At 45.1% G+C, this 14,554-nt stretch overlaps 1 protein-coding gene across 6 annotated transcripts in view; it reads left to right on the forward strand.

Annotated features, from left to right (window-relative positions):
- Window positions 1-13,175, forward strand: part of MEF2A (myocyte enhancer factor 2A) — a 153,327-nt gene extending 140,152 nt beyond the window's left edge. For all 6 annotated transcript variants that reach the window (XM_077762386.1, XM_077762384.1, XM_077762381.1 and 3 more), the window contains 3 exons: window positions 5,080-5,206; window positions 7,694-7,820; window positions 9,119-13,175. In XM_077762386.1, coding sequence (XP_077618512.1) covers window positions 5,080-5,206; window positions 7,694-7,820; window positions 9,119-9,473 — 609 coding nt within the window. In that variant the 3' untranslated portion in view covers window positions 9,474-13,175. The remainder of the gene's footprint in view (window positions 1-5,079; window positions 5,207-7,693; window positions 7,821-9,118) is intronic.
- The last annotated feature ends 1,379 nt before the right edge of the window (window positions 13,176-14,554 follow it).

The raw sequence follows: 14,554 nt of genomic DNA on the forward strand, positions 1-14,554 counted from the left end.
GTACCCTTTCGGGAACAAGATGTGGAATGCCTGCCACTATCTTTCAGAAATGAAAACCACAGAAAGGTTCATTTAAGGCTCAGAATATGTTTCTAAGAATGAGCAGTAAACGACAGAATTTAAGAACAAAACTGCATTTAGGCCTTTAGCAACTGGTCAAGATGATCCCTGATCTTTTTTTCAGAGATACTTAAAAATTGCTATATAAATAATTTTACGCCCTTGTCCCTGAGGTTAAAGTGAAAACTATACATCACACACCCATAGTATTTTGACTCGTGTCTTATCATTGGAGATGTGTAAACGTATCTGTAACTAAACAGTCGAACATTTTACCCACATTTGAAATAGCAGTTGTAGGCCAGGTGATTACTTCTCAGAGTAGATGGCCAGCCGCCCTGTTCTAGAGTGTGTTTGCGGATGAACTGGTTTAAGAGATTGGGATTTCATGTTATCAGTGACGCTTATAAAGACACCTTTCATAGATTGACAATTTGACTTATTCGAATAAAATAAGAAAAAAACTAATTAGCAAAGGATTTCTAGCCTATTACATGTTTTCTAGTTGCTTAGGAGAAAAGGAGCAAATAGGTTTCGTTCAGCTCTTTTTCTGGGCATGATTTATCAGTTCACTTTGCTTCCAGTCTCATTTTCTTCCTAAGTGTGGTTTTCCCACAGTGAAACTATATGTATAAAAATGGTATTTGCAGATGATCTATAAGTCTCTGTTATTTAAAACTGTTACTAACAAATGTTTGAGTTCTTGTTGTTTCATAACACTGTGCCAGCTGCTGTGGGATAAGAAAAAATAATTTCTGCCAACCAAAGAGCACACATCTAGGGATGAATAATGCGCATGTATGATGCTGTGGGCTAGGGATGGGAGGATGAGTATTCTCGAGGCTTCAAATACAAACTGGTGTCCTGATGAGGAACTCCTTTTACATAGTGTTGCAGCGCTGGATGTGTGTGGGTGAGGCCGGCATAGGAGCAGGTGAAGCTGGGGGGTGTGGTGTCTTTAAAGCCTGTCTTTCTTCTGAAATCAACTACCAGTGAAGAAACAAGTACTTTAGATTTGTATTCGTAGCATACATATAGTCAGTCATCTCTTTAGAGTTCCAAGTAACTGCCAGTGTCCAAATAACTTGTTTTTCTAAAGAAATATTTTATTTTTGAGTATCAACAGTCTTAGTAACTTTTGTATCCCTCTTATGTGCTGAGTTCAGTCGGAGGAAGAGGAATTGGAGTTGGTGAGTGTGTGTTTCTGCCTGAAGGGAGTTGCAAATGATTTAGAAAGTACTCATTCTCTTAAATGTTTTCATCTAATGTGTGTTCCCTGTGTTACAGTTTTTCTTGTAGTTATTAAACACTCTGCAAGCACTTTGAATCACTGAGCCGAACTGCTGGTACTACAGAGTCTGTCCAGTTTTTCAGTGTATAATTGTGTCTCTTGACCCCTTTTGTTTGCTGGAGGGAACGCTGGAACGGAGCTTTTAAAAACAATAGCTGTCAATGATCACAAGACACTTACTTGTAAAGATTTTTTTTAAGGAAAGATACAAAATACCGTATATAGTTCCCCAAATTAACTTTTTTTTAGAAAATGACCTCACCCTCGAAGTTCCTCAGATTGTAACACATGGTCTTGTGCCATTTTTCTTTCTTTCAAAAAGATGACATCATTTTTGGTGAGGTCACCTTTTTCAGAGTTGGAATTATTTCACATCATCTGAGATGGTCTGAACCATAAGGGGGTTTCCTTTTTACTGAAACGAATGTAATTTAATATATACAGATTTTATACTTTTGTCTGGTAGGAGATGCTCTAGTCTTAAAAGTAGCTATTTTTTTCTAGAACAAATGATTTCTATTGGCTTTTCTAGAAAATAAATTTGACTAAAAGGGACTTTATTTGATCTATTCTTTGAGATCTAAGCCCCCAGATTCACAGAAATGATCATATGAATTCAAAGTCAGCTGCTAATTGGATGTTTATAAGGTTGAAAAACTTGAAAATGTTTTAGTTTGTAGCATGGTCAAGCGTTCAGATTGCATGAGAGCATGGGGGAAAGGCATCTGTTGGTTTTATTTATATTTTATTATTACATATATATGCATGCTGGTGTGTTTTGCACAGTTTGTTTCTTTTTAGATAAGGTTGTCTGTGCTCTGTCCTTAACATAAGGGGTCATTCTTTAACTTTGTGATCACTCACAGTTTTAGATGTGGTTTTCTATTTAGGTAAACTAAAATATATTAGTCCGGTGACATTGTGGTGTTGGATTACATCATGTGCAGATTCAGACTATCTTCTGGGGAAATACTTTGTTTAGTGATACAGTAATGATTAGAAAATGGATTTTATAATTCAGTATAAAATAATTCATCTTAGATGAGTTACCTTAAAGTTGTCAGGAGTGCTTCCTTTCAGTTCTGTAGCAATAGGCTGCCCTCTAGTGGTTCCACATGTTCGCTTACTCAGAAAAGTCCGTGCCATTGAGATTAGGATCTTTGATGGTTGGAACCAATATGTTGGTGTTCACTGGCGCGCGCGCGCGCGCGCACACACACACACACACACACACACACACACAAAACCGTCCCTTCTTGAGGTCATGCCAGGAGATTGCCATGGAGATGAAGCTCTGGCATGGATAGTGTCAGGCCAAACTGGGTCATGCTGTGTTCTTTTTGCCTAGTATTTGACTCTTGAATTTCCAGTGACCAAATCTTAAAACAAATTATATACTCCAAAGTATGTCTCTACCTCAAAAATCCATTAAAATTATTAACTCAATGCTGAGATGAAAGTGTATTTCCTAGTTGCCATAGAGTGACTTCCACATTCCTTAAAGTACACTCCCAGTTAGAATCTTAAAGATAAATTTCTAAGTCTTTGAAAACTACAAAATGTAGAAACCATAAATGGTATTTGTAATTAAGAAACAAATACATAACCCAAAACTCTAAACAATTCATATCCTTTAAAAATTATGCTGATTCAGATCCTATTGAAATATTTTTAGTGTTTATTTTTGAGACAGATTGTGCAAGCAGGAGGAGGGACAAAGAGAGGGAAGACACAGATCATCGGAAGCAGGCTCTGTGCTGTCAGCGCAGAGCCCGATGTGGAACTTGAATTCACAAACTATCAGATCATGGCCTGAGCCAAAGTCAGACACAACACCAACTGAGATACCCAGGCGCCCCATTTTTTTAAATTGTTTTTCATTGTTTATTAAGACTCTAAAACATAATCAGTTTTAAATGCGGAGCTTTGTCAGAACCAAAATAATAATCACAGATACCATCTGTTAGCATTTAGAAAGTTGTTCAGATTGATTTGAGCTCTCATATATAATCAAGGATGGCTCTGACCCAAGGTGAGGCAGGACAGGCGCCACTGAAGACTCTTCGTAAGAGCCAGGCTGCAGAGATCCCTTGAGCAGCCTTACTGTTCTGAAACAGCCTCGCTTCATGGGGGCTCCGGGCGGCACACCTGTGGGTCAGAAGGAGGGAATGTATTTATCCTCCCTCTTTCTTTGTTAACCAGTTATATAGAAATCTTGGGCCAGAGGGTTTCTTGGGACAGTAAAGATACTGTGTCACATCTGTGCAGTACTTCAGTTACCAGAGTACTTCCCACCTCTGAGCTCACTAGAGCTTTCCAAGGTAGGACTACAAGATCACTATCTTCCCTGCTCTCCAGAGAGGTTCAGAGAGGTTAAATGAGTCTTCCCCCCTCCCCCCCTTAGGAAGTAGTGAACTGGAGACAAAAACCCAGGTGCTGTAATCACATACTGAATGGTCTTTTTTAATTAGAATAGAAACTTAAGATCGGGCAGAAAATACAAACTAAAAAGAAAGAAACCGATCTGGATCCTTATCATATGATCAGCATTCAAGTATCTAGATCTAGCCAAAGGCCTTCATCTGATTACCCTTTGGAAATGGTGATAGAGAAAACTGAATCACACTCTGACTCTTTATAATCTTAAGGGTGCTGAATTTATTGACATGGCTTAGACCCCGGATGTCGGTTATCAGGTTGTAACTTCTTCATTTAAAATAATAAAATAAGCCTGGAGGAGGTGTGCTTTGGCCTTCTTGTGTGCTGACCACATGGACCAAGGGGTCTGTTCCTCTGATCTTGGTTTTGGAGTGCTCCCTTAGGCCACTGTGGTGAGAGAGTGCTCTTGTCACACACACACCCCTCCCCATGTACAGGAGTGGCCATCTTAAACTGACTTGATTATTAAGTTGGTTTTTAAAATTCATTCCTAGTGTAGATAGGATACCCTGTAGATGGAGTCATCTAATTTTGCATTTAATTTTGCTCCATTCACAGCTCTACCAAAAGTATGTTAGTCACAAGCTCTCTTCGCAAAGCCTCTCCTTTCAGAAGAGTTGAGAGACTGAGGGATGCATATCTGAACCTGCTAAGAAATAGGTCACTGGGTGGGTGATGTTGACAGTGGGGGAGGCTGAGCACGTGTGGGGGCAGGGTTAGTGGTGTGTGCGTGTGCGTGCACATCGACTGCAGGATCACCGGGAAGGAAATCTGAAAGCAAGCTGTACTTCAGTAAGCCGAGACTTAAAGCCATGTGAACATGGAAATGCTGCAGCTATAAGTAGTTTTGATCCCTGAACTGTGGACTTGGCTTCTCTGTATACAAATGACTTTTGCTGTCCTCGGGTCTTTAAACCCAGACGTTTATTTCAGGTAGCCTGGCGGTTTTTGTGGTGCCATCAAGTCCTCATTTATGTTAACACATAAAAGTGTTATCACCCATACCGCAAGTTTCGATTTTAACACTATATCCTTGACATCAATAAACTCTGGAAAAGACAAGGGAAAATGAATAATTAATGTAAAACTATGTCCCTTGAAATTAAATATTTAGTTATTCCCATTAGTATTTTTTAAGAATTTTTTCACATTATCACTGCTTTCAGAAATAATGACATTCACATACTAAAACTGTGAAAAATGTCACTTTTAAATTGAATGTTATTTTTAAAATACTAAGTCTGAGTGTAAATACTCAAATAATGACATTTTTTTCTGCCCTCTCACAGAATACCCAGAGGATAAGCAGCTCTCAAGCCACTCAGCCTCTAGCCACCCCAGTCGTGTCTGTGACCACCCCAAGCTTGCCTCCGCAGGGACTGGTGTACTCGGCCATGCCGACCGCCTACAACACTGGTGAGTCTGCGCTCGTGCCTTTCATGATTTGGGTTCTTTGTTTTGTGATCAGCGTGTGCTTTTCTGAGTTTTTTAAAGATCTGTTGATTGAAATAAATGATATCCAGTGTTTCACATTCACATTTGGATGTATTAAACACTAACTTTGAAAAACGTACAGAAAGTACAATGACTGTAGAATGGTTTCCCAGCATTGACCTTTACTTCCCCCTGACAAAGAAACAGACGGCCGTCGTCAGAATTACGGCCTATGCGTCAGACCAAGGGGGTTGATGGACTGTTGTCCTTTCTCATCACACAGCCCCTTGCTTTTCCAGGCTGTTGAAGGGAGAGGTTTTTCTCTTCGTGCCACATTAGCCAGCCTGGGGAAGACGGAGCCCCCTTGAACTTGGGCCCCCCACCTCCCTCCCCCTGCGGCAGATGCATCGCTGTGCTGGGCACGTTGTGTTGTCCTCCATGTGTTTGTGCCTCAGGAGCAAGACCAGGACCTTTCGTGTTTCTCCTCGGAGCCAGTCGTCACTCCTCTCTTGGGAGAGGATCTTTTTGCCCATTTATGTTTATTTAGACATTTCATTTTAAAATACCCTATTTCAGGACGGTGTCAGGAAAATCTACAACTGCTTCCTTGAGTGGAGGGGCGCTCAGAGCTGCGCGGGCCGTGTGGACAGTCCTCCACTCACATCCGCCCTTCCAAGAAGAGGCAGCGGGTGCACGTGGCTGCACGCTCACCAGCCAAGGCAGGCACCTGACGCTTCAGAGAAGCTAACAGTGGAACTTAGGGACTGTCGGGGGAGAAAGACACAGGACAGACAGCTCTCAGAATAATTTATTATAGTCATGTTAAGAGCTGCATTGAGCTTCGGCCTAAGGGAGCACACGTGACTCAACCAGGCAGAGTAGGAAGAGTGTTCTGGGAAGAGGGAGCACAGTGTACAAAGGCTAGGAGACAGGAGCATGGCTGGGGCGGGGGACAGGGATGGTACGGGGCGGTTAGAGTTGGAACTATAGAGGTAAGTAACAATTTAGAGGCCGTGTTGAAGATTTGGATATTGAGAGCGCTGGGAAGCCATGGAGTTTTAAGCAGAGAGTTACAGGATCATATTTATTGTTTTAAGATCACATTGGCTACAGTGTTGAGAGGGGCAAAACTACATGTGAGGAGCCCACGCTGGAGGCTGGATCGATCGCCCCAGTAGCAGATACCAGTGGCCTGGACTTGGAGTGGTGGCAGTAGAGCTGGTGACTTGGGCAGGTTGGAGACAGTACATAGAACTGACCAGCCTTGGTGGTTGGTAGTGGAAGTAGGAGGGAAGTATCAACACCTACAGGCTTCTGGCACCAACGACGACGTGAATGTCGGTACCGTTTATCAAGATGAGGAGCAGGTTTAGAGGAAAAGAGGAATCCAGTTTGGGTGTCAGATTTGAGCGGTTAGGAGGGACATCCAGACGTAGCAAGTTAGCAAGTAGGGGGGTGGCAGGACCTATAGGTAAAGAGTTGCTGGCCGCAGGGGGTCGCTGCGGAAGGCAGCAGTGTGAGGGCGCCCCGCACCAGCCTCTGGGACCCCCCCAGGCAGTGGGGGAGAGCGGGGCGTGAGGAGCAAGCGCGGAGGTGGGCCCGTCCGAGCGCCACCTGCGCTCTTTGCACTCCGTTCCTTTTTTATTAATGTGAATTTGCTAGGAAGACCAACTTCTTTAAATACCTCTCTTGAGACATGGAAAAGCAGTTAAAACTAGAAGGGTTTTTGCCACCTCTCTTTAAAACTAAATGGAAAAGACAAGTGTTAATGAAGAACTGAAATAACTCTATGTGTGAATGATACCTAATGTCCTAGTCTTGACCAAAGTGGCTACTGTCTGAAGCATTCATGACATGAATGAGCTATAGTATATATTGTACTCTTGTAACACGTGTTTTCATGAACTTGAAATTATTTTGAGGCAGTCAGGAATCTTTGACAGTCCCTGTACTTTGAACACATGCAGTTAATCGGTCGTGTAATGATGTATGATTTATGCCACTGAGCTTGGCGCTGCAGGAGAAGGGGCGCCGTGTCTTTCCTGCTACCCTCGTACTTCAAGAACATAAGACCTGCTGTTCTAGACTCAGCCTGACCGTCCCTCCTTTTGCAGGAGGGTAGCGCTGGACACATTTAAAATAATGGTTGTGTAGGAACAGCCTTTAGCGGTGGCCTTTTCATTATTTCTATTTACTGGAAAAAGTATCTCAACTTGTTATGAGACATTAAACTATAAACATTTAGTACAAAGTTGAAACTTCCTGAAATAATTGCAGACAAACAAATATGGCCGGGACCTTCAGCCTCGTGGCAGAACCACCGTTGTGGGGCTAGAGCTGTTTGCTGGTTTAGGCCATAAAGTGCCTGCCTTCTCTCAAGCTGGGAGCTTCTGGAGCTACTGTTTGAAAAACCGACTTCGCGTGGGCCTCCTGTTACACACACGAGCAAGACTCCTCTCCTTGTTTCAGATTACTCGCTGACTGGCGCGGACCTGTCGGCCCTGCAGGGCTTCAGCTCGCCGGGAATGCTGTCTCTCGGGCAGGTGTCGGCCTGGCAGCAGCACCAGTTAGGACAAGCAGCCCTCAGCTCTCTGGTGTGAGTAGCTAGACATTTCCCCAGATCTCGCTCTGCTCCTAGCCCGTGCGCTTCCTTTTTCTAGCAGTTACAGTCTTTGCGCTGTTGGCTTTCATGTGACTGTCCTACAGCGATTCTTGTTTTAGGCGGTACGAGTGTGGAGAAAAGATTTCCTTTACGATGATTCTAGATAACAGCTCGGATACCGAGCAAACTAGGCATTCCTTGAGGAGATTCGGGCAGCAAGGCTTCTCTCATATGGAGGTAGAGAGACTCCCGTAGTAACCAAGGGCCACCGTGGCACAGAGGCCCCCGTACGCACCGCCTGCTGCCCGGTCCCGGCCCTCCCTCACAGCCTCTGGACCTGATTCCAGTGTTGGGAAAATGCGGCTTGAAGGTACTCAGGCCCCCTGCCGCGGTGGTTATCCGTGCACACAGGGAACAGACGACGACGTGGCCAGCCCTCCTGGGGGCCGGCTGGCTCTGCTCCTCGGCCTCCTCGGGGGACATGCTCTCCTCCAGCTACACGGCCCCGCTGTCCCGGTTCTGCAGAGGCCGTTCCTTGTCCTTCCTGCCGGCCCCGCCTCCTCCCCCGGCGCCGCTGAAACCCTTCTCACTCAGATCCCCTCACCCCGCCCGGGAGGCTGTTCTCTTTGTGGGGCTGTGCTTGCTGAGGGACCTGCGCCGCCGCCGGCGGCCGGGGTCAACGGCACGCAGCCCTGGAGCCTGGTTCCCACGCAAGGTTCCAGACCCCTGCCGTTCCTCCCTCCCTTCCACCGAGAGAGCAGAGGGTTTTCCCTTCCTTTATTTGCTTTGCCTGTCGGCCCTCGAGGCGTCTCTTCATCCTAAGGAACACACTCAAAATAGCCCCCCAGAAGCAAGTGGAAAGGGCTTGCCGCTCAGGCCGGGAGAACAGGCTGCGCACACACCGCGCTGTCCTGCTCTGAGCAGGTTAGCTGTTCCCAGACCGTTTCCTCGCCTGGAAAACAGGGCGCTGTGATGGAAGAGAGCGAGAAGAGAGAGGAAGCAGAGTGCAGGCTGCCGTGTGGCTCCTCTCTCGTCCTCTGTCTGTGCCGCACGGCGGCGTCAGACCCCGACCCACGGGCTCCTCCACCTGCTGGAGTGCCACGGGTGCGGGTGGGCCAGCCACTGGAGCTCTCGTCTGGACTGTTCCTTTCCTTGCAAGGAGAGGTGACTAAAACCAGTCGTGGGGAATTCTGACAGCACGTCAGTCAGGCGGTGTCTGTACCACCTTCCAGTGACAGGGCTGCGCTCGCGAGCCACTTCACGTCTTCTTTCTGTTTTCTTTTTTCCTTCAGTGCTGGAGGGCAGTTATCTCAGGGTTCGAATCTATCCATTAATACCAACCAAAACATCAACATTAAGTCAGAACCAATCTCACCTCCCCGGGATCGAATGACCCCGTCAGGCTTCCAGCAGCAGCAACAGCAGCAGCAGCCGCCGCAGCCCCCCCAGCCCCCCCAGCCCCGGCAGGAAATGGGGCGCTCCCCCGTGGACAGTCTGAGCAGCTCCAGCAGCTCCTACGATGGCAGTGACCGGGAGGATCCGCGGGGCGACTTCCACTCTCCAGTTGTGCTTGGCCGACCCCCAAACAGCGAGGACAGAGAAAGCCCTTCCGTAAAGCGAATGAGGATGGACGCGTGGGTGACCTAGGGCTCCCAGGCTGGTGCTTGTGCTTCGCGTTGCCGCAGTGAACTGCTATCCACATCGGTAAATAAGGACAGGAGTTAGCTCTATTTATATGTACATACATACATATATATCCCTTTCTATATATATATGTATGTGGGCGTGAGTGTGTGTGTGTGGGTGTGTGTCGCATTCGGAATCAGGCACTTAGCTGCCTCGTAGATCTGCAGATGTGCGTCCCATGGCAGACAAAGCACCCTGTAGGCAGAGTCTAGTCTGGCACTTCCTTGGACTACTTGTTTCATAAGATAACCAGTTTTTGCAGAGAAACGTGTACCCATATACGATCCTCCCACACTAGCTTGCAGAAACCTAGAGGGCCCCTACGTGTTTTATTTAACTGTGCAGTGACTGTAGTTACTTAAGAAAAATGCTTTGTAGAACAGAGCAGTAGAAAAGCAGGAACCGAGAAAGCAATACTGTACATAAAACGTCATTTATATTAATTACCCAGCCTGGCATGGGTTCTCTGTTGCGGAGGGGTGCATGGGAAGGGCTGTTGATATTTTAAAAAACAAAACAAAAAAAGCCCCACACATAACTGTTTTGCACGTGCAAAAATGTATTGGGTCAGAGAAGTGATCTTTAGCTAATAAAAAAGAGAGAGAGTAGAAAACACGCATGAGATATTCAGAAAATACTAGCCTAGAAATATAGAGCATTAACAAAATAAATTAATATATTAAGTTATAATTGGACTATGTCAGAAGTTTCTTTTTACATTCATATCTTAAAGAAACTGATTTTAGCTCATGTATATTTTATATGAAAGAAAACACCCTTATGAATTGATGACTATATATAAAATTATATTCACTACTTTTGAACACATTCTGCTATGAATTATTTATATAAGCCAAAGCTGTATGTTGTAACTTTTTTTTAAGAGAATAGCTTTATCTTGTTTTAACTTTTAGTTTTATTTTAAGAGGGGGAAGAAAACAAAACAATTTAAAATATCTTGCAAGCAGAACCTTGGAAAAAAAAAGCCATGAACACTTATTATTCTATATGTAAATTAAAAGTTGAGCCAAACTCTTTGTTGTACATAGCATCTTAAAATATATTATCACCTTTGATGTAAGTACCTATGTATTGTATGGTCACCAGATTAAAAAGTATATTTTTGTGGATTGCCGCCAATTTGGGGGGAAAAGGCGAGATCCTTATCAAGTAGAGTATTCACTGTTTAATATTTACTATTTTGTTAAATATACTGTACTTTGGATTTTAATTATTAGCCCAGTCTTTTCAGAGGATTGTATAAAGGGGTTTCTCCCCTCACTGGTGGTGAATGTGTGATGTTACATTGTAATCTTTGTGCTGTATGGGTTGAGCATCATTATATATTTTATATGTGTACATAAATAGCAAAGTGGCAAAAAAAAAAAAACTGGTGTTAAGTTCATCTTGCATAAATATAAAATGTGTTGTAACAGATTTTATAAGGCATTATTTAAAACTTGCCTTTTGTGAGGAAAAAACTATAGTAGAAAAAGCTGACCTAATTTAATTAATATTAGAGAACATGGCAAAATAGTAGATGAGCACAAAGGTTTTATAAGTGGTAAATGATTAGGGAAAAATATTTTGGGGGGAAGGGATCTTTTCTTCCTTGACCCTCTAAAATAGAATGATGCAGCTGGTGACAGAATCCTACCATCCTGAACTCTCTGTGCATTGAAACGACACTTGGGTGTGGGGAGAAATGCTCTCCTGGGCAGGTCCGTGGCACGGCTGGCGTCCTGACCGACCCCGTGCCGCGCTCCACTCAGCTTTTGAACAAGGCCTTACCCCTCCTGCACGCGGCCGGCGAAGCCGTGGTAGCAGGTTCGTCCGTTTCCTGGGCTCGTGCCACAAACAAAATTCAAAGTCCTGTAGATCTTTCATCATAGAGTTTTTAAATATTCCCTTTCCTGCGAAACTCAAAATAAGGGTTTAAGAGTTGCTGCTGTTTTGTATTTTAAACTCAATATCGAGCAGCTACCTACAGTTTTTACTTCCGTTTTGCTTTTCCCCCTAAATTGCCTGCCTTTTGACAATTTCCTCATAGTGCAACTTGTGACAAATCATCAGTCAGCTTTCCTGACTGACACATAGGTATTAGGTACAGGATAAACCTGCGGCGCTCACGACTACAAAAATGGAATTCTCTTTTAATTTTTGATCGAGGCCAAAAAAGAGAGGGTGACGTGCTCTCTCCTGCCGTCAGTATAGACGTTTGGCTCTTCCTCAGAAAGGATTAGTTTTTCTTTAAAATGTACTTCTTTTACTGAACTACATACAGGCACATTTCTTCATAAGGTCACACCGGATTGAAACAAGACAGTCTCCTAACACTGAGTTTCCAAGACGATCCTTACCACTTTGTAAACCATTTATAGCTTTGAAAGTGTTAAGTGATTCTTTCGTTCCTATTTATGCATGTTCATGAACTTCTGCTGTACACGGGATAGGAGTTAACACATTCACATTTACTGTCTATTTTCTTGTGTGCCTTATGAGATGGCTTTTCTGACTGTATCTCAATAGTCTTTCTTTCTATGCAGGTTTATAATCAGTACAACTACTGTTTTCTAAAATAATATTACACAAGGCTCGGAGTTTGTATTTCAGTGACACTGACCAAGTAACCATGTATTCCGTTTTCAGGAAGCGAGTATCTGACTGTTAACCCTCTTCCTGTATGCCCGGTGTGACGTGGCGCATACGGACGTGACAGACACCCCTCACCCAGACACCATGTACAGACACACACGCACGCACACCCCCTGGTGGAGACCGGCTCGCAGTGGGGGAGACCCGATCGGGGTTTCTTTAGAACCGACCTTTCTTACCGTTTTAGACTCCTGTGTTTTTGTATGGCACCATCGCAAGAGAATTTCATCCTTCAGATGACGTATTTTATTACTAAAAGACAAAAACAAAAAAAGCGTAGAGTCCACCGCACCGGTTGAGGCGCCACTGCCACCAGCCGCGCTTCCCTCCGCGAGCAGCGCCACCAACGTCCGTCTGCACATGGTCCCAATCGAAACTCCATCTTTTGAGCCCTAATTATGTCCATTGTGTTCGAGACTAAATCAGGGGTTTGTTCTGAAAGAACAATATATGTTGTACCATTTCCTTTAGCTATAAGGACAACTAGTAAAGCATTAACATATTTTCTTGATTAACCATCACGCGCACAAGAAATACATAGTAAATAAGGAACCAGAAAACTCCTGGCGTCGGATCATGAGAAGCTAGATGAGTAGAATGTGAAAAAGATTTTACAAATGTAAAACTTTTATTTCTCTGTAGAAACTTTCTTCACTTTGCTGTGCAAGAAGACACTGCTTTGCTATATTTAAAACGGCTTTTTTAAAAAGAGATTTATGTATTTGGTAAATGTTTGTAGTCAACAGTTCACACAAGAAGCTGTACACGGTTTGATCACGTAAAACCGTTTGGCGGCACAAGCTGGACTTTGTTGCCATCCTTGAGATGAACCTTTTAAGAAAAATAAGTTAATCTCAATTTTTCCCTGAATGTGTTGTTTTTTCTTCATTATACAATAAATATTATAGTGAACTTTTTATCAAATGGTTAAGAAAATGCTAGAGGTTGTTGTAAACTATTTGTATCCTGCACTCACTACAGTAAAGACGGACTGGCTTTTCCTGTGTACTCCAGACTCTGTCATGTTTGCCGCCAGTCGGCCCTCTCCCCCCCTTCCCTGCCCAGTCCCCTCCCCTCACAGGCCTCTTCCACCTGCAGAGTCCCTTTACTTGACCTTGAGACTCGCTTAAGGAGATCGCCGCAGCATGTGGCCAGCCTCACCCCTAGCTTCTCCCTGGGCCTCCCCTCCTGGGCGGCAGCCGGCAGTCCGGGTCCCCGCATCGGGGCCGTCACTGCAGCTGGTGTGGACCCGGGTGAGCCCATTCAGGCTCCAGTAACGACTTCTTGCGGGACAGATGCGTGGGGGGGCCGGGTGGGTACTGCTAAACGGGATCTGATCGTATATATAGCAAGTTCTGTCTCTGGAATTTAGGGGGTGGGATGATTTGTTTTACCCAAAATGCATACATAATCCTGAGCGAGCAGCAGAAGACAGATTTTCTAAATGAATTATTTTCAGAAGTGACAGGTGTGAAAACAAACTTGGCAGTGTGGACAGCGTTCGCTTCCTTGGATCTGCCTTTTAAGCCAGCGCCTAACTAAGCAGATTCTTGCTGTCAGCCACGTTAAAAGCTACATTTGTGTGCTGGTTTCACTTGCTGGCTACAGTGCGGCCCTTATTAGCAGGGTTTGAAAGCTGGTGGAGGCCTGCGGCTAAAAATAGTGTCATCACAGCTGTGGCTCCTTAAAATCCATTCACTGCGATCCCCGAGTTCGCTCCCACGGGCGCCTCCCTCCGGGCTGGGGCTGATTCAGTGTCTGCCTGGCACCAGCCAAGACGCCGCTGTTGCCGGAGCCCTGCGCCAGCCCGACGGCCCAGGCCACTCTCCTCTGCCCGTCTGGCCCCTGCACAGGGTCAGAGCAGCATCCGGCCGTAGAGCTGCGGAAACCTGGGTTTCTTCCCACCTTCCCCGCAGTCAGGGGGCCACCTGCTACCTGGGACACTAGGAGAGGGACTCCTCTGGGGCGAGGGCGCGCTTGGCCCAGTGAGTAAGAGGTGAGCGCTGAGACCAGTGTGAGCTGAGGACAAGCGCCGCTGACCGGCCCCAGGCCATTGGCCAATCAATGGGCAATGGGCGCGCACGCGGCTGGGACACGGCCCTGCCCCCTGCAAGAAACCTTGAACTTCCCAGACAACCTACACTGATGCACAGCTCGCCCAGCTCCGGAGAACGTGTCCTGGACTTTGGTCGCTTACACACATCTTGCGCCTGCTCACTCTGTACCAAAGCAGCTGAAGGCAGCTGGGGAAGAGTAGCAAAACTCACGGTTGTACTAACTGGTTTCTCTGTATCATCCCCCTTCCCCGTTTTAAGCTTTTTTTTAAAAGCTTCACTTTGAACCAATTTTTAACTTTCAGAAAAGCTGCAGAAATCATCGCTTCCATA

The sequence above is a fragment of the Crocuta crocuta genome, unplaced genomic scaffold (genome assembly GCF_008692635.1).
Source record: "Crocuta crocuta isolate KB4526 unplaced genomic scaffold, BGI_CrCroc_1.0 scaffold93, whole genome shotgun sequence".
Classification (NCBI taxonomy): domain Eukaryota; kingdom Metazoa; phylum Chordata; class Mammalia; order Carnivora; family Hyaenidae; genus Crocuta; species Crocuta crocuta.